General features: G+C 44.7%; 7 protein-coding genes across 7 annotated transcripts; 5 read left to right on the top strand and 2 right to left on the bottom strand.

Annotated features, from left to right (window-relative positions):
- Positions 1–587: 587 nt before the first annotated feature.
- UREG_03743 (uncharacterized protein) lies at positions 588–1520 on the top strand (the record flags this gene model as incomplete). The annotated part of the gene is made up of 2 exons (XM_002544180.1): positions 588–1029; positions 1087–1520. The coding sequence occupies 2 exons, from the start codon at positions 588–590 to the stop codon at positions 1518–1520; spliced, it is 876 nt and encodes a 291-aa protein (XP_002544226.1).
- Positions 1521–3701: 2181 nt separating this feature from the next.
- UREG_03742 (uncharacterized protein) lies at positions 3702–4688 on the top strand (the record flags this gene model as incomplete). Its single annotated transcript, XM_002544179.1, has 3 exons — positions 3702–3827; positions 3914–3958; positions 4032–4688. The coding sequence occupies 3 exons, from the start codon at positions 3702–3704 to the stop codon at positions 4686–4688; spliced, it is 828 nt and encodes a 275-aa protein (XP_002544225.1).
- A 2235-nt stretch (positions 4689–6923) lies between these two features.
- On the top strand, positions 6924–8496 carry UREG_03741 (uncharacterized protein; the record flags this gene model as incomplete). Its single annotated transcript, XM_002544178.1, has 3 exons — positions 6924–7068; positions 7295–8013; positions 8071–8496. 3 exons carry the CDS (start codon positions 6924–6926, stop codon positions 8494–8496), a joined length of 1290 nt encoding a protein of 429 aa, XP_002544224.1.
- A 349-nt stretch (positions 8497–8845) lies between these two features.
- UREG_03740 (uncharacterized protein) lies at positions 8846–10070 on the bottom strand (the record flags this gene model as incomplete). The annotated part of the gene is made up of 3 exons (XM_002544177.1): positions 8846–9050; positions 9092–9490; positions 9919–10070. The coding sequence occupies 3 exons, from the start codon at positions 10068–10070 to the stop codon at positions 8846–8848; spliced, it is 756 nt and encodes a 251-aa protein (XP_002544223.1).
- A 1500-nt stretch (positions 10071–11570) lies between these two features.
- Positions 11571–12275, bottom strand: UREG_03739 (uncharacterized protein; the record flags this gene model as incomplete). Its single annotated transcript, XM_002544176.1, has 3 exons — positions 11571–11845; positions 11985–12093; positions 12207–12275. 3 exons carry the CDS (start codon positions 12273–12275, stop codon positions 11571–11573), a joined length of 453 nt encoding a protein of 150 aa, XP_002544222.1.
- Positions 12276–12781: 506 nt separating this feature from the next.
- UREG_03738 (uncharacterized protein) lies at positions 12782–13318 on the top strand (the record flags this gene model as incomplete). The annotated part of the gene is made up of 2 exons (XM_002544175.1): positions 12782–12997; positions 13052–13318. 2 exons carry the CDS (start codon positions 12782–12784, stop codon positions 13316–13318), a joined length of 483 nt encoding a protein of 160 aa, XP_002544221.1.
- Positions 13319–16925: 3607 nt separating this feature from the next.
- Positions 16926–18499, top strand: UREG_03737 (uncharacterized protein; the record flags this gene model as incomplete). The annotated part of the gene is made up of 3 exons (XM_002544174.1): positions 16926–16960; positions 17073–17152; positions 17211–18499. 3 exons carry the CDS (start codon positions 16926–16928, stop codon positions 18497–18499), a joined length of 1404 nt encoding a protein of 467 aa, XP_002544220.1.
- Between the last annotated feature and the right edge of the window lie 1614 nt (positions 18500–20113).

The raw sequence follows: 20113 nt of genomic DNA, 5'->3' as shown, positions 1-20113 counted from the left end.
ATGAAGATAGAATGCCCATTGCTTGCTGAGATCGAGATGATCAGTCAATGCAGGCTCTCTCGACAAGAAGTTTCAGAGTCGTTGAGGCTCTAAGGCCGAATAATGAGGGATTCTTCTCATACGAGAACCAGAGGAGTAGCCTCGGTTGAACAAGATCAAGGCTGTCTGAACTAACTAGCGGCTTGACTCCTCTCATGAGACAAAACAGCGATGCGATGCTCATTGATGTACTAGGTCTTTTTCACCTTTGCAGAGACGCCTGGTCTGATCAGATCCAAAATTCATCAAGGCCGCTCATTAAGCGGCACGTAACTCAGGTCTTTCGATCCAAACGGAACAGCAGACCATCATGGCCTCAAGCCCAGAGGTTGTACTCTTTCACTATACTTTCTCGCCATACGCACGGCGAGTGACCTGGTTGGTTGGCCCCTTGGTTCTCTCCAGGTCATCATCACTCGCTAATTGGACTAATACCCCAGGTATTTGAATCTACGCGGTATTAGATACTCCCAATGTGTATGTTGTTGACCCCCGCAACATGGAATGTACTATTCTCATCAATCCGATCCCAGCTACAACCGCCAATAATGCCCCGGCCGGATCTTGCAGCCCTGGGTATCGAGTATCGGCGGATCCCTGTATTGATGATGGGGAAGGATGTATACTGCGACTCGAGGTTAATCATCCAGAAACTCGAAGAGCGTTTCCCTCATGGCAAGCTGGGGGCCGAGGATGGAGAAAGTAGGGCAATCGAAAAACTCTTGGAGGTATGGACCACGGATGGTGGGGTATTTGGTCGAGCGGCACAGTTGATCCCCACTGATACTCCTCTCACCTCGAATCCTAAATTCATTGCTGATCGAGCCGACTTTGTGAATAACAAACCGTTATCACGAGACACTGCGCTGAACCGAGCAGAGAGTATGGTCCATGCCAAGCATGCTTTTGAGGTCATGGAGAAAACACTGCTGGCGGATGGTCGAGATTGGATACTGAAAGGAGGAACACCTACACTGGCTGATATCCAAGGTGAGCAGGAGCAAACTTTTGTTATGCATCAGTGATATTGACCAGGTTTGAATACAGCGGTATGGGTATTCGACTGGATGATTGGACTCAAAGGTGCCCTTGATCCCGCTTTGATATCAGAACAGACCTACCCCAAAACGTTTGCGTGGGTCGCTCGTTTCCGGAAGGCTTTGACTGCAGCCAGGTCTGCAGCACCAGTGCCGCCAACCTTGACAGGGGAAGATGTGCTCGAAGGTCTCAGCCGTGCGCAATTTGCTGAGGCGGAAGGCACTGTTGATCCCACTGATCCATTGAAGTTGCAGAAAGGCGATGAGGTTTTTGTGTTCCCCACGGATACTGGAGTCAATAAGCGGGATAGAGGGAATATTGTAGCTTTGCATGGGCAAGAGGTGGTATTGCAGCGGAAAACGGCAGATGAGCGGTTTGATGTGCGTCTCCATTTCCCTCGCACCAACTTCAGGATTCTCAAAGTCGATAACATGAAACTATGATGGTGAGATGCTTCCCAGATTGAGTAATCGATTCTTTCCTGTTTCACGGAGAAAAGGCAATTCTGCATATCATAACAGGCTGATTCCGAAAGGAGTTGTCGCCTTGCATTTTGTTGGGAAGTCTCAGTTCCTGCCTCCAATCGGGACTAGGTTGCTAGAGCAAATACGATGCAAGTATCGGTTTACCATCCAAAACAGTCGCAACTTGTAATTCGATGTAATATGCGAGGGTAAGGGTTCATGGATATGAATGCGGATGTATGCGGATGAAATAGGAATTTCCTAGAGCACTCTGTTAGAGGTCTTGATCTGAAATTCCAGAAAGGGATGATGGCATTGCCGGAAAGTTTGTTAAGCCAGTTGAAGCAAAATCCTGATGTTGAGGGGTGTGATGGCCAAACTATAACGGAGCAGATATATGTATGGGCAGGCTGAGGGAAAGAGTGGACAATCATATGCGATAACGAGACAACCTGGGGGGGTTCCTATGGTCGCACAGGCGTCGCCAATGAAGACCCCGAAAAGATCTCGAGGCTGATCAAAGAGCCACTGGAGTTTTTTCTGTCCGCCGTGGGAGCGAAAACAACATCTGAATTTGGCTTCGGAAACAGGGTCTCTGTTACCCGTCTAGTTGTCGTCGCGTTGGGAGCCTTGGATTTCGCTGAGGAAAGAGAAGAGGAACATAAACAAGGAAACGGAGTGATGCCCAATGCATGTGTGCCTAACTCCAGAGAGCCGCTTGGCCCAACCAACTGCAGAGTTTGATTGGGCCGCGAAGACCACCAGAGCCCGGAACTTTATTTTCGAAAAGGATCGATGGCAACTCCATGTGAGAAAGGACTGGACGATTGTCTGTTGTTGATGTCGGGATCTTTTGGCGACCAGCTGCTGGCGTCGATATGACGTTTGAAAGCGTGTTGCAGAGAATCCGGGGAGGAGCCAACCAAGAGCAGCGAGAATGTACCCACTACCCGGTCGGGCTCCTCCTCAAAGGCAAAACGTTGGGTATCAAGGACCTTGTCAGAGGAACCAACAGCTCGGCCAGTAGGAAATCTCAGCTCCGGTGCCTGGATCTGATTAGACAGGACAATGGTTCACCTGAAGCCGCCACCGCAGAGGGATTGGTCACTGGAACCCTGTCCCGAATGCATCGAGATCAAGCCTAGAAGAAGCATGCAGCGTGCATCAAAAGCCAAAGAAGCTTGCTCTGTGATGAGCATCAAGAAGGCCGTTTTCTCTCCCGCCCTTTGATATTCAGTTGGACTTGACTTCTTGCGATGCCGCTTCGCTGCTGTTGTGCTTTGTCGCTGACATAAGCCGTGAGTCCGTGCTTCGCTTAAGATTCCTCTTTCGTGGCACCAATGGTCGTCGGCCAATCAGCAGCCCGTAATTGCAGCCCGGCCCCACTCGATCACCCCTCCCTGCTGACTCTGCCTGCCTAAACCCGTTTTAACCATTGCCCTTCCCGCGACATCTTGTCTCTCTCGCTCTCTCCCTCCCTCTTCTCTCTTCTCTTCGCCCGTCTCCCAGCTGAAGATTGACACGTTGTCCCCTCTCCGTCTTCAACCTTCCCTTCTGTCTTCTGTCTGCACTGGGCCCTCGTCTGCTTCCATCGCCTATCTCTGTCCTCTTCTCGCATCCTTGACCCCGCGCCATCTGACAAGCCCGTGTCAACAAGTCGAGCACTTGCTGCTTATATGGGAAGCATTGATTGCACCGCCAGGAACTGTTAACTAGTGTCTCTCTCTTGTCGTCGTTTTCCTTCAACTTAATAATACTCATTCCCCCCCAAAGACTCGGCGCAGCTTTCCTGGATTGACCTAATCCATCGTTTGGACTGGAAGACTTCCGGACTTTTTAAACCTGGTGTTGCCTGGAGCCATTTTACCCAACTGGAACCATACTATTCCCGTGTTGGAGTTGAGATACCTCAGGCCCTGAGATTTTTCCCTGTGAAACAAGTGGAAATAATTCTGCCCTGTAAACCAGGCGAGAAGGCCTAAACCCAAGGATTTTCGCTAACGCCTGTTCTATATTTCTGTTCACCCTTGAAAAAAGTTTGAACTTTCAGCTTGCCATCAGACGGAGTCATTGATACGGAAATCTCGTCTCTGCCTCAGGATCTTGCGGATTTTTTTTCAGTCCATTAAAACCAGGCCAGATATTCTCACATACAACATCATGGCACACTCAGAGCGTCAGAATGAATACTTCATTGAGAAAGACGGCATCAGCCGCGAGGTGATACAAGCAGATATCTGTCGCTATCTTGGAAATGACGCCCTTGTCAAGCCTGGGGTTCACCAGGTCCGCTTCCCTAATCTTAACGCCTTCCGATCCTAAAAGCTTTTCTAAAACTTCACGGTTTCTGGTAACTAACACTTGTATTACAGGGTCGCCCGGGATATTTTATTCGTGCTTATCGAAACTTGACTTCGGTACGCGGTTTTGAACCTCCATCCCGAGACTCCCATGTTTTGGCATTATACTAACAGCAGTTCTTTTTTTCAGGAGATGATCGCTGATCTTAAAGCCGATTCGGCTCGATGGGAAGCGGAGACGTCTCGCAGAGCTGAGAGAGGGCACCCCAGAGGTAAATGTTATCCTCCGGCACATATGCTACAGCGCCCTAACAGCGTTTCAGCCTCTTATAATTCCTCCGCCATCCACGAATCTCGGCAACAAGCGACATACGCTCCTGCTACCACTTCACAACCGTACATGGATCCATATGGCTCATCGCAAAATGCATATCCTCCTCAGCCAAATGCACCTGGATATCCACAAACATTCAGCCAGCCCTCCGGTTATCCTTCGGATCCGGCTACATATGGCACTAATCCAAATGCATATGCCCCAGGACAATCATCAGCTCCCGTGGTCACAACTGCAGAAATGCAGCCATCGTATACATACACCCCTGGCAACGCCTATCCATATGCAGATAGCCGGGCAGCTCCCCGCTACACCGGCCAAGGATATGAAAATGACGGCCCAGAATACCCACCGGTCGCTACCACGGGTATGGGCTATCCCCCAACGACTGCTCCCGATCCTCGGATGATGGATCCCAGATACTCCCCTGAAAATGCCTACCAGGACCCCAGGGCCCCAGTTAGCAGGACACTTCCGCCAAGGGATAGAGATGCTCAGCGTCGGCCTCGCTAATGTATCCAAAAGTCCACATGGTTTTGAAGTTCTTCGTGTTCTCCAGTCAAAAGTAATACATATTATACCGTGCTACAAGGGACAGCCGAAGGATTTAGATCTTTCACAATTCTCTTGCAGTCCGCATAATCAGTTCGTCCGGCTTCCTCTTTAATCTATCAAATCCACATACGACACGGATTGCCATAGATGGAGATCTCATTGAGATGAGAGATATATGTGGGCGTCTACCGACGTCGGAAGGTGCTTTATTGCCCTAAATGATGATGGAGCCTATTTGTTGACGGAATATCGGAACGGACATCTTAGCTCTATCTACGGACTGCTCTTAATGATTCCTGGGTCCGGCGCATTGCGGGTTGTTATTGAGGTGTTGGTCGGAAATGGCGGCTTCGTGTTGAGAACTGATGCTATTGCAAGGTGCCTGGTGGCATCCATATTCGTGGACCCGATGTACAGGATTTGTATTTGTTTTTATGGTTGTTTTCTAAAAATCTTGCTCTTGCGTCATCGCCGTGCCATCTCCCTACTTCGCTGGACTAGTGTATCGAAGTCTCCTTATCCTTTGTCCTGGGATTGCATCTTGGAGCCAGGCTGTTTGTTTTCATAAAGAAGGCAATGTTTTTAGTGGCTAGATAGCACATGAAAGGCGTTGATACGTGGTTTATCAAAATCAGCTAATCTTGTTGGTATCTTGTTGCATTCATAAGATTTTACCTGTCCTATCTGAGCTTCTTCCTTTTGAATCGAGGCTTTTCCTCCATCATTTCGGGGCGTTTATTGAAGTAACCCAGTAACTTCAAACTTGTGCCAACAAGGCGCAGAATAGTAGTGACAAAATTTCTCCATCAAACTCACCCGCTTCCTACATCCCTCGTCACTCACCGGGTTTGCTAGAATCTAGCGGAGTCTAGTGTCGAAGGATTTTAAAAGCAAGGGCAAACGTTTATCACACCAACTTCCTTTAACTTATTACCTGGCCTTAGGCCAAGCTTTTACTCCTCTGGGACTAGACGCTCAAATGATGCTCGGGAAATGTTCGCTAAATTCTATAAAACCTATGGATGTGAATGTACATAGAATGAGATCAAAAAAACAAACAAAACAAGCGGGTAGCCATCATTGAATAACTCCGCTGAAACCCCCCTAGTGTTCTACTCGGTAGCCATAGACCCGGCACAACACAATGTCACAAAAATAGTGATACATTTCCAAGGCCAGAGAAAGAAGATGGGCATATTTTCCGTTTTCATGTACTTGAATCTTTGCTGAAGCGACACGATCGGAGTTTAAATATTCGAGACCGGAGTAATGAGCGATACGGTTTTGCGGTGGGTGGAGTAGGGTGCTGCTGCTCAAAATTCTTTTTGGAATAGGGCGGAGAAAATGGCCTTTTGGGGAAAGTTATTCGTCATCGTAGCCTTGCGGTATCTTCCTTGGGCCGTGAGGGACTATAAAGCAAAGGGGTTGAAATATTAGCTTCATCTTTTTGTGAATGTGGGCGGAGAATATTATCCGGTCCAATTGAGCTGCCAATGGGATTCAATATGGATGACAAGGAGCCTAGGTATCTGAGAGAGCAAAGCAGAAATATATAGCATATTCGTCCTCTCTCGCAGCTGGTGATAGGCTCTTTTTTTTCTGTAGGATTAAAGGCCAAAAACGTACTTGGATAACTCATGGGCACCTGAGGTGGGTCGACATCTCCGAAGTATCGTCGAATCGGGGGCAAGGCAACCAGCGCGACTGGACCTAATGAGCCCATTACGACGGAGTAGAAGATCGCTGGTCTTTCAATCGCTGCCCATCGCATGTAGCGGAGGGGTGTTGACCAGAACATCGGCTTCGACATGGTTGCAATGCGGGAACTGCTCGGTTATGGCGGGTTCAATTGAGCGCAAAGAGGGAGTAAAGCGGTGGCGTATGGTGAGAGAGACCGGATTTCTCTGGCGAGTGCGCGACGAAAGCGAGGAAGCGCTGGTCGTGAAGTCGGCGGTCGGTGGTGCCCGCAATCGCGAGGTTGACGGCTTTCCGAGTTGCTGCTTTCTTGGCGTGTTGGACTGGGATCCAAACACGTAGCTTCATTCCAACTCGACTTCGCCCTGAAGATGTTTAGCTACGACCACGTTTGGAATTGGGTTGCATGCCATAAAGGGAGTAACTGAGAGTCGGTTACCTTTGCTGAATTCTTTTCCTTCCCTCCGCATTACCCGCCCGCACGGGTTAAATGCCAATATGCGGTGGTTACTTTCTTTGCTGGTCTTGGGTATTTACTATGGAGCCGTTCAGGCGTTAAGCAGTGCCGGCAGCAGACTGCTGGTTATACAAGAGGATGCTTCGGAGAAGCAATTGTATTCTACATTTTGGGCTGACCTTGAAAGTGAGTTGATCGAGTCAATATTGGACCATAGGCTAATCTATCTGGTCGCTGCACTACCAGGTCGGGGGTATTCAATAACTTTCGCTACCCCGAAAGACGAGAAGTGTTCTCTCTTTCGACATGGGGTTAAATCATACGACCACCTTATTCTCCTGCCTCCAAAGTCAAAAGGTAGCTTCTCCGCCCAGATCTCCATGTTGCCTTGAAACTGAAGCGTGAACCTCAGGACTCGGCCCGGCCTTGACCCCGAAAGCCCTCCTTGACTTTGTCAATGAAGATGGAAACATTATTCTAGCGCTTTCTGGAGGCTCGCCCACCCCTACGGCCATATCTTCCCTTCTCCTTGAACTAGACATCAATCTTTCGCCTGATCGAGCGCCCGTGGTTGCGGACCATTTCAATTATGATACTCTTTCCTCAGCGGATTTCCATGACACACTCCTCGTTTCTCGTCCGGATAAGTTGCGACCGGATGTAAAGAACTTCTTTGCTGGTGATGGAATTCTCGCTTTTCCAAAATCCGCGGGACAATCTCTGGGGACTGAAAGCCCGTTACTCGTTCCCATCCTTCGTGCACCAAAAACCGCGTACTCTTACGATACCAAAGATATAGATGCCGCGATTGAAGGGACTTTTGCGACAGGATCGCAAATTGCTCTCGTCTCTGCCATGCAAGCAAGAAACTCTGCACGTATCACGGTCTTGGGTTCAGCAGAGAGCTTGCAAGATAAATGGTTCTCCGCGACCGTCAAAGGGCCAAAAGATGGAAAAGAAAGCAAGACCGCGAATAGAGATTTTGCGAGACAACTTACCGCTTGGACATTTAAGGAAACCGGCGTTATCAGGGTGGGCAGGATACAGCATTATTTGAGCGAGTCGATAGCAACAACTCCCGCTCTCTTGAATGAGTCTAATCCAACCATTTACCGGATCAAGAACAATGTGGTACGTTGAATTCTGGTCGTCTTCTGGCATTAGTGTTACTGACAGTGATGTTTGCAGACCTTCAACATTGAGCTTTCCGAATACAGTTATGATCACTGGGTTCCCTTCGATCCCCCCAAAGATGATGCTGTTCAACTGGAATTTACGATGCTTTCTCCTTTCCACCGCTTAAACCTTAAACCTGTTTACAAGACCGCAACCGGCACCGTTTACGGTACCAGTTTCGTTCTCCCTGACCAGCATGGCATCTTCTCGTTCCGGGTTAACTACAAACGTCCATTTCTCACCAACATTGTCGAGAAGCACGAAATTACAGTCAGACACTTTGCGCATGATGAATGGCCGCGCAGCTGGAGAATCACCGGCGGATGGGTTTGGATTGCCGGACTCTGGTCGGTAATCGGTGGGTTCCTTGCATTCGTCGTTGTGTGGCTCTATTCAGCGCCGCCAAGGGAAGAAAGCATTGTGAAAAAAGACCAGTAGATCGGGCATCATAACAGCGTATCGCAATTTTCATGTTCTGTCATGTTTTATTATATCGCCTTGAAAATATGTTCCATGCTAGCGGGATAGAAATTATCAAAAAGGGTCAATCATTTTTACTTGAAAAGTCAGGCAAAATTTAGGAGAGAAGTATGCTTTAGTCACACAGGTATATATACAGGATAATGCCACAGCATATCTCGTCAGAAGTCTAAAACGAGTCAAATGCCTGCCCAACGCCTTCCAATAAATCGACCATCACATGTGAACGCCATCATGCGGCTAAATAGGAAATTTTGTAGCCAACACCAGTGACCACCCCCACTACACCCTCAATACTGTCCGAGAATTACAAGCCCCTTGTCTTCTCCGGATCCATCTGGAACTCATCTCCACTAGTCTCCTTTATTGACTGAACCGCTGGTTTGCCCGCGTAAAGCTGGGGAACGGGGGCCCTCTTCTCGACAACTTCACCCGTCGTCGCATCGGTTTCCTTGGTGAGCGCGACGGGGGCGTTGCCTCGGAAGCGTTTGCGCATATCGACCATACCACGCCTATTTTAAAAAAAGCGAAATTTCGCAAGTTAACATTATACTTGTTGTAGGCGTAGTGCAGTGAGTGGCGGCGTTGCACAAGCAGCAGGCGCGCCTTGGGGGAGGGTGGGGGTTGGGTTTCCACAACGTACTTGCATTCACTGAAGCCCTTCTTGAGTTGTTGACATTTCATGGGGAGTTGTTCCAATTGCGGTGAGCGAAGACAGTCTTGAGGGGTGTTGCGTTGGACCATGATGCAGTCCGATTCTTGCAGGCATTGGGCCAGAGCCTGTCCTGCACGGGTTGGATTAGCATGCGATGTTTTGCAAAGAGTGTACTGGGGAAGTATGGCATACGGATATCTTTGCAGGAGCTCGGCATGGCGACGAGTGGTCATGTATGATGGCTTTGGGGATCTCCAGCAATCGAACGGGAATATCAGGCGATTGGCGAGCTTTGTTCTGGTTGGCTGGATCATTAAAGGTCATGTGACTATGCAGTTGGCTACCATAGCGGATTTCCTTGAATCCAAAAAACCTTAATATAACCATAGATTCACCATAAAGATCCTCGTAACCCTTAGATCACTGTTACCACTTTGGGTAACTGTAAATCCACTGTAAAATCACAGTTACTTTGTAGGGCATGAATTCAAATCAGATTTGTGTCTAAAATATTATGGTTTGACTCTTTGAACAGTGAATTTTGAAGTCATGTTGTGGAATTGAGTAACAAAAGTTCCATTTTGGCCACAAAGACCCAAAGCTGATCTAACTAGTCTTAAAAAAGCAAAATCCAACCTCCCATCATTCAAACCAACTCTTGCTTCACTCTTTTTTTTTATTTCTTCTCATTGTCTGACTTCTGCTCCAGTTTTGCCAAATCTGACCTGATGATACATCTATCCAAGTTCAGCAAGGTGAGCAGGATCTTTGCTGCTTTCAGAGCAGGACTTGGAGAAGCAACCACAGAAGAATCAGCTGGAGCTGCTGCAGAAGAAGAAACAATCAGAGCTGTCAGAGAAGAAGCAATCAGAGCCATTGGGGAAGCAGAAAAGTGAGATGAACCCAACAAAGCAAATTTTCATGGCTCAGAACCAGAACCAGACATGACAATGCCAGAGCTTGAAAATGGGCTGGAGCCTGATGCAGCACTCAAAAAAGAACTTGAGCTAGGGGGAGAGATTGCTACAATCCAATTGAGTTAATATAATTTAGTGAGAGGCATAAAAAATCACTTACCTGCTGGCACATTAGAAACCTCAAATTGAGAGAGGTCAGGAGTCCAGAATTGCAAACTTGAAATATCTAAATTGCTGAAAACATCAGAGCTCATATTAAATGAGCTTTTCATATCAGTCTGAACCTTCTTTCAAGAAGAAGATTCTTCAGATTTCTTGTCTTTCAATGTGGAATGAATTGCTTCAGCAATTCAGGTTGGAAGAGTCTTGAATCATTAGCATATTATATCAAGTTAACTTGATATATTTACTTACAGCAACTTGTGTATTCAACATCATGAGTTCAGTTGTGATCATCTCATTGAGCTTAATGAGTTTCTTGAAAAATCTCAGATTCAGCCCTGGAGCATCAATGCCAAAGATCAGATTGTGCTCAACTTCAGAAATTGGAGGCAATTCAGCTTGCTTTTTTTCAAGCTTGTCTTTCAGCATGCTCATAATACCAACTGCAGTTCAAAGATGGTTCTCTTTGACCATCTTATTTGCTGTTTTATTAAAGACTTTGATGACCTTCAGAAGTTCAATAATCAAAGAAATTAATTCTTTTGAAAAATTAATGCAGCTCTTCTTATTGTGAGAGCAGTTCATGCAGGCCTTTCTGCCATAAACCTTGTCACATAGTGCATTCATATGATTCAGAACCATGAACACCAGAGCACAATGTTGGCACATTATCTCACTGCCATCTTCTTCTTCAGGCTCTTTCACTGATTTCCAACCCCATCTCTTCAGAGTTTGCTTCAGCATCTTGCTTGCTGCTGCTGCTGCTGCTGTTGTGAATGTTGTCAGCTTTCAGAAGGTCATTTTGACATGTTTCTTCTCAAAAAAAAAACTCCATCAGTCTTTGAAAATGCCATACAAGAAGAATATCAACTTACATCTGCAGATTCAGGACTTTTATAAACACAAATTGAGAAAAAAAAGAGCCAAAGTCAGGGGGGGGAGAGGGGGCCAAACAATTATATGAAGCTTGAGAAGGAAGAAGGAAAAAGATTGTGGAAAGATTCAGTTATTTTTCTGTTATAAGTCTTGTGTTGCTAGCTTTGTTTGCATTTCCTAATTGAGCTGATCATGTGATATAGACAAATTCTGCTTGATCTAAGATTTTTATCAGATTCCTACTTGAATTAAAAAAACACCCATATTTGGAATTTGGAAGCTCTTTTCAAGAGCTACATTCAATATTCTCTACTCTTACAGATAGCTGACTGCTGGAAATAGATATTTGCTTTAAAATCTGCTTCAAAATCCACTTCATTATGTTTAAAATATGCAATATAAATCTATTCATGATGCTCTATTTAGAATCTCTTTGATGAGATTGTCCCAGTGAACTTGATCTTTGCAATTTGGGCCTCCTTCTCATTCAAATCCACTGTCTTTGACTTCTTGCACCCTTGCTTGTTCTTTTCAGCAAAGTCAGATTTCTCCACATTGGCATACTGCTCCACTTTGCTCATATAATCCCAGAATTGGAGAATATTCTTCCAGAATTCAAATGCCTCTTTCTCTAAACTCTTCTTCTCAGAGAGATCATGATACAATTTAATCTGAACAGCCAAATTGGCAAAGATTTCTGCTTTTATATTAGTGATTTGCTAATGAATTTCAAAGATATAGTGTATATTTTAAATACCATCTGCTGAATTTCAAGAATTTCAGATAGTCTACAATATTGGCCACCCAGAAAAACACCTGGAAGAAGCTCTTCTCACTGAATGTTTTTATGAAGAAATTGAAGAGCTTGTCAGAATTGTTGCAGCAGTGCATTCCAATATCAGAATGTTTCTTGTGATCAATCTTCTTGATCTTTTCTATATGTTTCTATTCTCAAATTCCAGTCAACCAGCAGTTTTCAGAAGAATTCAGATTATACTTACTATCATGTTCTAGAGAGTTCTGCTTTTTCAGAACTTTGTTGTCTCTTGGATGCTCACTCTGGCTGCACTATACATAAAGAAGAAGTTCTCAATCTTCTCATGGACATTCCAAATAACCTCATTCATTTTGCCTTTGTTAAAGGTGAGCAAATACATTCATTGAGTCTTATGGGTGAGCTCCATCACAATCAGCTCATTCTCTTTTCAATATCTCTCAGTGTCAGAATGAGTCACTTGCTTCTTGCACTTCTTGATCTTCACAGGCTCTTCCAGGGCTGCCTGCTTGGCTGGAGCCTCTTGCTCAGTCAGAGCTGCTGATGCTTCAGATTCTTCAATAAGATTCTCAATTGGTGTCTCAAGCAATTCAAGAAAGCTTTCTTCCATTGTAAATAGTTTGATATTATAGAAATTATATTATGGATTTATTTGATTCAATTAGAATTGTTGTTCATTCTTGTAAATAAATTCAACACTTCAATTTCAGATTTGTGAAGAATTTTCACCTAGTACTCCTTTTTCCAATTTTCAAAAGGGGTTATTTTGACAATTTCTCACTTTCAATCTCTTTTCATAACCTCTGCCAACATCTCCATCCTCAGTTCAATTTCTGAATTGCAGCTTGTTTAATCAAAATGTCTCATCCAACTCTTCAAAATATCAAGCAAATTGCACTACAAAATCTGAATTTGACCTCAGAAGCATCTGGCGCCAGTGCTGCTGGAGCAAATGTTGCAAGAGATGTCAACAAATCTGTCAATTCAGTGGAATCTGAAGATCAGCTCATGGAGATCCAGCAGCATGAGCTTTTGAATAGTGATTCCAATAACAATGATGAAATTGATCTTATTGTGAGCTCAATTGGTTATATTTATGTATATCAAAGCTAACACAGTTGGTATTAGTCTACATTAGATGCTGATGATAAAGAGAATCTGCTTGACAATGAGTTTCAGCTGCAGAATATCATCAAAGAAGTGATTGTGGATATCAAACAGTCTACAATCAAGAAGCTACTAGAGCCAGAGCCAGAGCCAGAATCCAATACTAATGTTCCAGTAAATCTACTGGAGTTATCAACATTAGAAGATGAATTTTTGGAAGCATTACTCAACATAAGAGCCAAAAAGTATGAACAAATGAAATCCTTTGCAATGGTCTTTGCTTTATGATGTGAACAAGTGGGAATCTCTCACCAGCAGTATCAATCCCTTCAGAAAATTCTACAGAATCTTAATGACATTAAACTGATCAAGACACTACTCACTGGGCTTTCTACACTTAAAAAGAGATGCAGAGCTCAATTTCTGATTCTACCACTCCAAAAAAAAACCATTCTGGTCATTTCAATCAAGATGTCAACTCTCTCTGCAGCTGAAAAGAAAATGGTGGAGAGCACCCAACTGACAAATGTCTATTTTCAAGATCTAGTAGCACTCTTTGCTGCTTTGATGAAGTCTCCAAGCTTCTGCTTCAAAGTTCATATTGACATGGTGGAATTTGTTGACAATCCAACAGAACTGTGGCATTCATGAAGTTGGGGGAGCTCCATAAAGCACTCATCAGATGAATTCACATTGTATTCTGACAGAGAATCTATTTTCCCTTCAGATTTCTTGAGTTTCCAATACAATAATGACTGCCAATGCAATAAAAACCCCAACTATCATCATATTGGCTGAGTTCTTTTTATCAGATGTGATAAACAAAGCAATACCTCAATCTCAAATGCAGTCATGCTACAAGTTCAGTCTGTTCTTCAATTTGACTCTTCTTATTACAATGGAAAGTTATCTGTCTTGAATCTGATGCATCACCCAAAGAAATTTCTCCTTCTCAAACAGCAAGATGAATTCATCTTTGAATCCAATGTTCTGTTCCAAATTGACATGCATTTAGATTATTCATTCAGTCTTCAAGAGACTCTGCAAGCTCCAAATACTGACTCTCACTTTGTGTGAAGAGTTCTAAATGTCAAAGGAGATAAATTGAATGCTCAGTCTATTGTCAAGATGAACTCTTTACACAGAGAGCTGGAGCTGGAAGCATATGACTGAGCAACTCTAAAAAAGATGTTTACTGTTGACCAGTCAGTTAAAAAGATGATCTCCATACCATATCAGCTCTTTATTAATGAATTCAGATTGTATCAGAATATGTATCAGAGTCTTATGGGATTTTATATGATTCCCACTGAGCTTACAGCCACTCAATGTGCCAAAAAAAACAGTGTTTATACACTTACTTTCAGATCTCATGCCACCAACTTTCCCAATGTTATTGAAGCTCTTGCCCCTGAATTGACAATTGTTGACAGCAGATTTGAGATCAGTATTGCCAGTCAAGACAACATGTAGATAATTGCTTCTTGTATTGCCTTCTTAGAGAACATGCCACAGCAAAATAGCAATGCTGCAATCAAAGAACCATCAGCAATCCATTCCTGTCAGATTTGTAAGATTTTCAATACCAATAGACATGATATGCACTATGACATCCTTCAGAATGATTGATTCCACTACAAGAATCTTCATTTCTGCTGTCAAATTGATACAACAGCAATCCAATCTCATAAGAAGATTCTTTGCAAGAAATATGATATAACTAGTGAGCAAACCTCCTTGTTCAAGATCTGTCTGTCTTTGAATTTGGTTACTTTCTTTCCTTCCAATTCCTGCCATAGTGAATTCTCTGGAATCTTCAAAATGGCACATGCACTGTTGGTAGATTTCATACTCTCACCCCATAACCAGACAGAGTATTGCCAACTGCTTCAAAGATTTCCTTTTCAATGGAGTTGGGCTTGTGTACAGTCTTCAATTACACATTTGGATTCTTACCAATTGCAAGAGCACACTTGAGCTTTCATTATAATCTCAATTCTTCTCTGACTTGCAATGAAACTTGACTGGATCTTCTCAATTTTTTAAAGAATGATGCCAGCAGTCTTTAAGCAGCAAATGGAGTCAGAATCAGCTGCAGTTGATATCATTGTGCAGACTTTTGCAGAAATTGCATGAAGCAATTGTATTCTCATCTCTCAAATATGAACTTCATCCAACATTTTGAAAGACACTGTGCTTCAAGCACAAATCAGATTACAGCTTTTAATTGACACAGCAGCATGATTGATTGAGTCAATCTCCATTATATCTCAGACTGCCTCTGTTATAAGCACTTATCAGAGAGTCTCTCCAGCTTCAAGTCAGATGTTGAATCTCTTCCAAGATTCCAAAACCACAGTGAATCTCCAAAAGAAAACAAAGGCTATACAGACATTAAAGAACCACTCAAACATGCACATCAGAATCCATTACATGAAACAGGCAAAAGAATATGCAGTTCCCAACAATTGTAATGTACTTATCAGAGAAGACAAACATCATGAATATAAAAAGCTTGTTCAAAGAACAAACAAGCAGGATGTTGAAAAGATTCTTCTCACTTAGAAAAGCTTTAAGCATACATTGCTTTTGCTGCTCAAGAGAGCATTTTTAAATATTGAATCCAATCTCTCTGCCAATTTACACAAGCTATATCACTCATGCCCTTCTCTTTTTGGTTCTTTACTCTGCTTTGAAAACAATTTGGATTCCAATTTGAATACTGAGCATTTGGATTCCAATAATTTGAATACTGAGCATTTGGATACTGAACAATTGAATACTCAAGAATTGAATGTTGACTGAGAATACAATCTGAATGTTTGAGCTTGACAATCTGCAAATTCAATACTTTTAATACTCAGAATTCCAAATCCTCATCTATCTACATTAGTCACATTACATCTCTTTCTCAAGAAGCTCCAACAAGCATACAAGAACTGAAACAAGCCTTTCATTGTTGATTTGGGCCCTGTTGCCATCCAATTTTACCAAAATGTCAGTTTCTTCTTAAGAAATGACTCCAATTGGACAACATTGAGACAAGATGATATGATTGAAATTCTTCAATCTTTCACAACTGCAGCAGTAATCAGAAAGATTACTGTCATCTTTGTGCATGAGCTTAATGATCATGGTCAGGTTTTTCTTTTAATTGTGCCTGCTAAAGAGATCATGCAGGATTGGGTTCTTGAGCTCCTGATTCTTCATGTGGAGAATCAAAAGTACCAGCTTGTTGAGCTGCCTGCAGTTCAGAAGCTGGGTCTCTATACTATACCAGTCAGCAAATCCATGAATACAGAAAGGAATTTGGTTCTCAATCAGGCTGCAGAGATTGATATCTTTCTTTATTGCACTTGGGATGTCTTCTTTTTGTAAAATAGCTAAGACAGATAGTTGAATGGATCAGATTCTTCTAAGCACTAGTAATCAGATTAATCTGGCATCTCAAGCAAGAGACCAAGTGAGGCATGGAGGTTATAGAGCCATTACAACACTGTCATCAGACTTGTTGCCAGACTCCCTGTCACATAAATCCAAAGCCCTTTATGTGGCCACCCACAGGTTATGTGACAGAAGGGTCAATGTGATGGAAAGGGTAATGATGCAGATGTCGTTACCTGTTGGATTACATGTCAGATTTTTTTACCATATTGGGACAGTGGAGCTACGGTTAATCGGGCCTACAAATTTCCGCTATGGTAGTTAGTTACTTACATAATCAGGCACGATGACGTCAGCAGGATGGGTCCCTTTCAGTTTCCCCTTTTGAGCCTGGAAGATGATCGGAAAATGCCATTATAGGCGAAAGAACTCCTTTCTTTATGTGGCTTTCTTTCCTCTCGTTTGCGGAGAGTACTCCGGGCTGGAGGCTTCATGGGTAATAGTCATCACGATGGCGCGCGTCCCGGTTATTGGCAGATTATTCTGGTATGGTCCCCTTTTGATATTGCATATGACGAGGTCACCAGGACCGTGTCCACTTTCTTGCAAGGCTGGAAGTGAAAAATCCCACTAACTTGGAAACATATGTTGCTTGTAGGAATCAATACCTTGCGCTCTTTGGATCGTTGCTTTTTATCTTTCTTGAAGGAATCCTACACCTGATAACTTCGTCGCTGCGTAAGCATGACCATGGCCCCGATAGCTCCCTTGAGGAGTTGTCTAACGAGTATCCTAGCTCCGCCCGTGATTGGCTTTTTCTACAGACAATCTAAGCGACTCTTCAATGTTCTTTCTCCGTCCCAGGCCTGGGCAAAACAGCGAGGGCTTTCGGCGGCGGTAGCGAAAGCACCTGATTTCGTGGAGCTATGTGCGCTGTTTGGGTATGAGGCAGAGGAGCATATTGTGCAAACTGGAGATGGCTATCTGCTTGGCTTGCATAGAATATCGTGCGCAAAGCATGAACGGGGTAGGAGAGTGAACAGCGGAGAAGGGAGCTTACAAAAGCGAGTGGTGTATCTCCACCATGGGCTTCTGATGAACAGCGAAGTCTGGGTGTGTTTGACGGACGAAGAACGTTGTCTACCATTCCAGCTGGTGGAGCAGGGCTACGATGTATGGTTTGGGAATAATCGCGGGAATAAATACTCCAAGAAATCCACGATTCACTCGCCGGGCTCCACTGCGTTTTGGGATTTCTCGATGGACCAGTTTGCATTTCACGATATTCCGGACAGCATTGACTACATCCTGTCTGCGACGTCGCAGAAGTGTCTATCTTATATCGGCTTTTCGCAGGGAACGGCCCAGGCCTTTGCGACCCTGTCGATTCACCCGGGTTTGAACCAAAAGGTCAGCGTGTTTATCGGCCTTGCACCGGCAATGTCACCTGCTGGGCTCCACAATGGCGTGGTCGACTCGCTGATCAAGGCTTCTCCGGACGTGCTGTTTCTTGCGTTTGGCCGGCGAAGCATTTTGAGCTCCGCAACCATGTGGCAGGCTATCTTGTACCCGCCAATATTCGTCAGGATTATCGATGTCTCTCTTTCTTTGCTGTTCAACTGGAGAGGAGCCAATATCAGCACGGTACAGAAGTTGGCGGCTTATCCTCATCTTTACTCGTACACTAGCACAAAATCTGTCGTCCATTGGTTTCAGATCATCCGGAACAAGAGTTTCCAAATGTATGACGACGATGTTGGACCGACTCTGAATATTGGCGGAGTAGCGCGATATTACAAACCGGCCAAATTTCCAACGAGGAATATCAGAACGCCGATTGCGCTAGTATATGGTGGCAGCGACAGCTTGGTTGACATCGACGTGATGCTGAAAGAACTTCCCAGGCATACGGTTGCAACGTCAATCCCTCACTATGAACATCTCGACTTCTTATGGGCAAAAGACGTGCACAAAATGGTGTTCCCTCGTGTTTTTGAAGCACTCAGAAAGTTCGATTCTAACGTGGGAAACGCTTCATCTGGGAAGCAAAACCATAACGCGGAGACCAACCCAGACGGGCTATGAACATAAGAGTGAAGGAAAGGCGAAGGCCGACCCGAACATCTAGGACCTGCCTCTTATCTCTGGGATCAAAGAGCCGGCAGCATCGGACATGATCTCACCTTGTACGGAGTACCGAAAACAAGTCGAAGGACAGACGCAGACGGTTAAGCCAACAGGTCGAGAGCTTGTGGGCATTGCACTTTTACGTGAGCCGTTTTGGCCAATCCGTATTCCGCGGGATGGCATCGGCTAATAGACACGAATTTTGGAGATTTTCAATCGCGGAAACATTGCGCTGGTTGGCGCACAGGAGACCCGTACATGGGCCGTACACTTACTTCTTCAGCAAGCCTGTGGAGCTGAGCTGCGGTGTGACTTCAAACCAAGAAAGGGGATGGACATGGGGTTGGTGGGATTTCCTCGGGGGTCAGGCCTGCATGTACAGTACATACATCTACATACATTAGAAGAAGAAATTGTAGATGGCCGATTCCCAGGCGCAGAACGTGCATTAACTCCGTACTGACACTGAGCATGCCCAGGAACTGCCAGCAGCATTGAGATCCCAAAGATCTGATCGCGCATATCGGTTTCAGGGAGGGAGCTTTGATCTTTTTTTGCATCTCGATTTCCACTGTGTGAAATCCCATGCAGCTCCTCCCAGCTTGGCTCAGTGGCTCAACTGCTTGACGCCATTATCTTGGGCTCCCTTCTTCTTTTTCTTTTTTTTTGGGACCTGACAGTGACAGCAACTGTACTCACACTCACCGCCAAGGTCGCCAACAGCCGATCTGGCTGCTACGCAGATAGGCTGAGACTGGGAATGGCCATCGGTAGTCGTTCTGCATTATAGTCCGTATCACCAGGTTGGACTCTCCGGCTTCATGGGCATTGAAGGACAACGGTCGCTCCAAACTTCCCGACTTCGTGAGTCTAAAACTCAAGTGGAAAAAGAAAAGAAAAGATTGAAGGGGGCTGCTTTTGCTTTGCTTTTTTTGGTGATCGAATTTCCCTACCAAGCCACACTCTTGATATGACCCAAGAGTGCCAACATGGGGACAATTGGAGCAGCTAGAATGTAGATGGTCTGTACTGAGTAGAGAGCGAGAGAGGAGGATAGAACTGGAAGTGTTTCTGATAAGGTTTCTTTTCGCGCTGCTCGGCCCCTCCCAGCCGACTTTCTTCCAGCCGGCGACCAAGTTCAACGACTTGAGGACGACTGCGAAGTTCACGCTGCTTCGACCTCGCTCGTCTTCGTCGAGATTTCACGGAGCGTCTTCATGCCCGCTGCATCAGACATCAGTTTCGATTGCATCTTGTGAAGAGGCCGTATGCCAATCCTTTCCCATTCCTTCACAGCTCCCCCCATTGCCCAAGCTTCCCCCGGTCAACCCTATCGAGCATAGTGGAAATGATCGATTCTGCATCCAATGAGTATGCAAGTTGCTGATATTGTCTCCCGTTGTTTTAGAATTGGCGAGTTTCAGAGCTGCGGCCCTTTCTCGTCCCTTCGCGCTTATATCTGTTGAATCGTGCCAGGCCGGATAACTGTTCTGAGAGCTTCAGTTCCAAGACTGCAAGCAGTGGCTGCTAGTTAGCCAAACCCGCGCTGGATAGTTATCATTCTCAACTCTC

This window comes from Uncinocarpus reesii, genomic scaffold (genome assembly GCF_000003515.1).
Source record: "Uncinocarpus reesii 1704 scaffold_2 genomic scaffold, whole genome shotgun sequence".
NCBI classification, from domain to species: domain Eukaryota; kingdom Fungi; phylum Ascomycota; class Eurotiomycetes; order Onygenales; family Onygenaceae; genus Uncinocarpus; species Uncinocarpus reesii.
The sequence above is the reverse complement of the archived record's forward strand: the minus strand, read 5'-3'. Positions and strand labels throughout refer to the sequence as shown.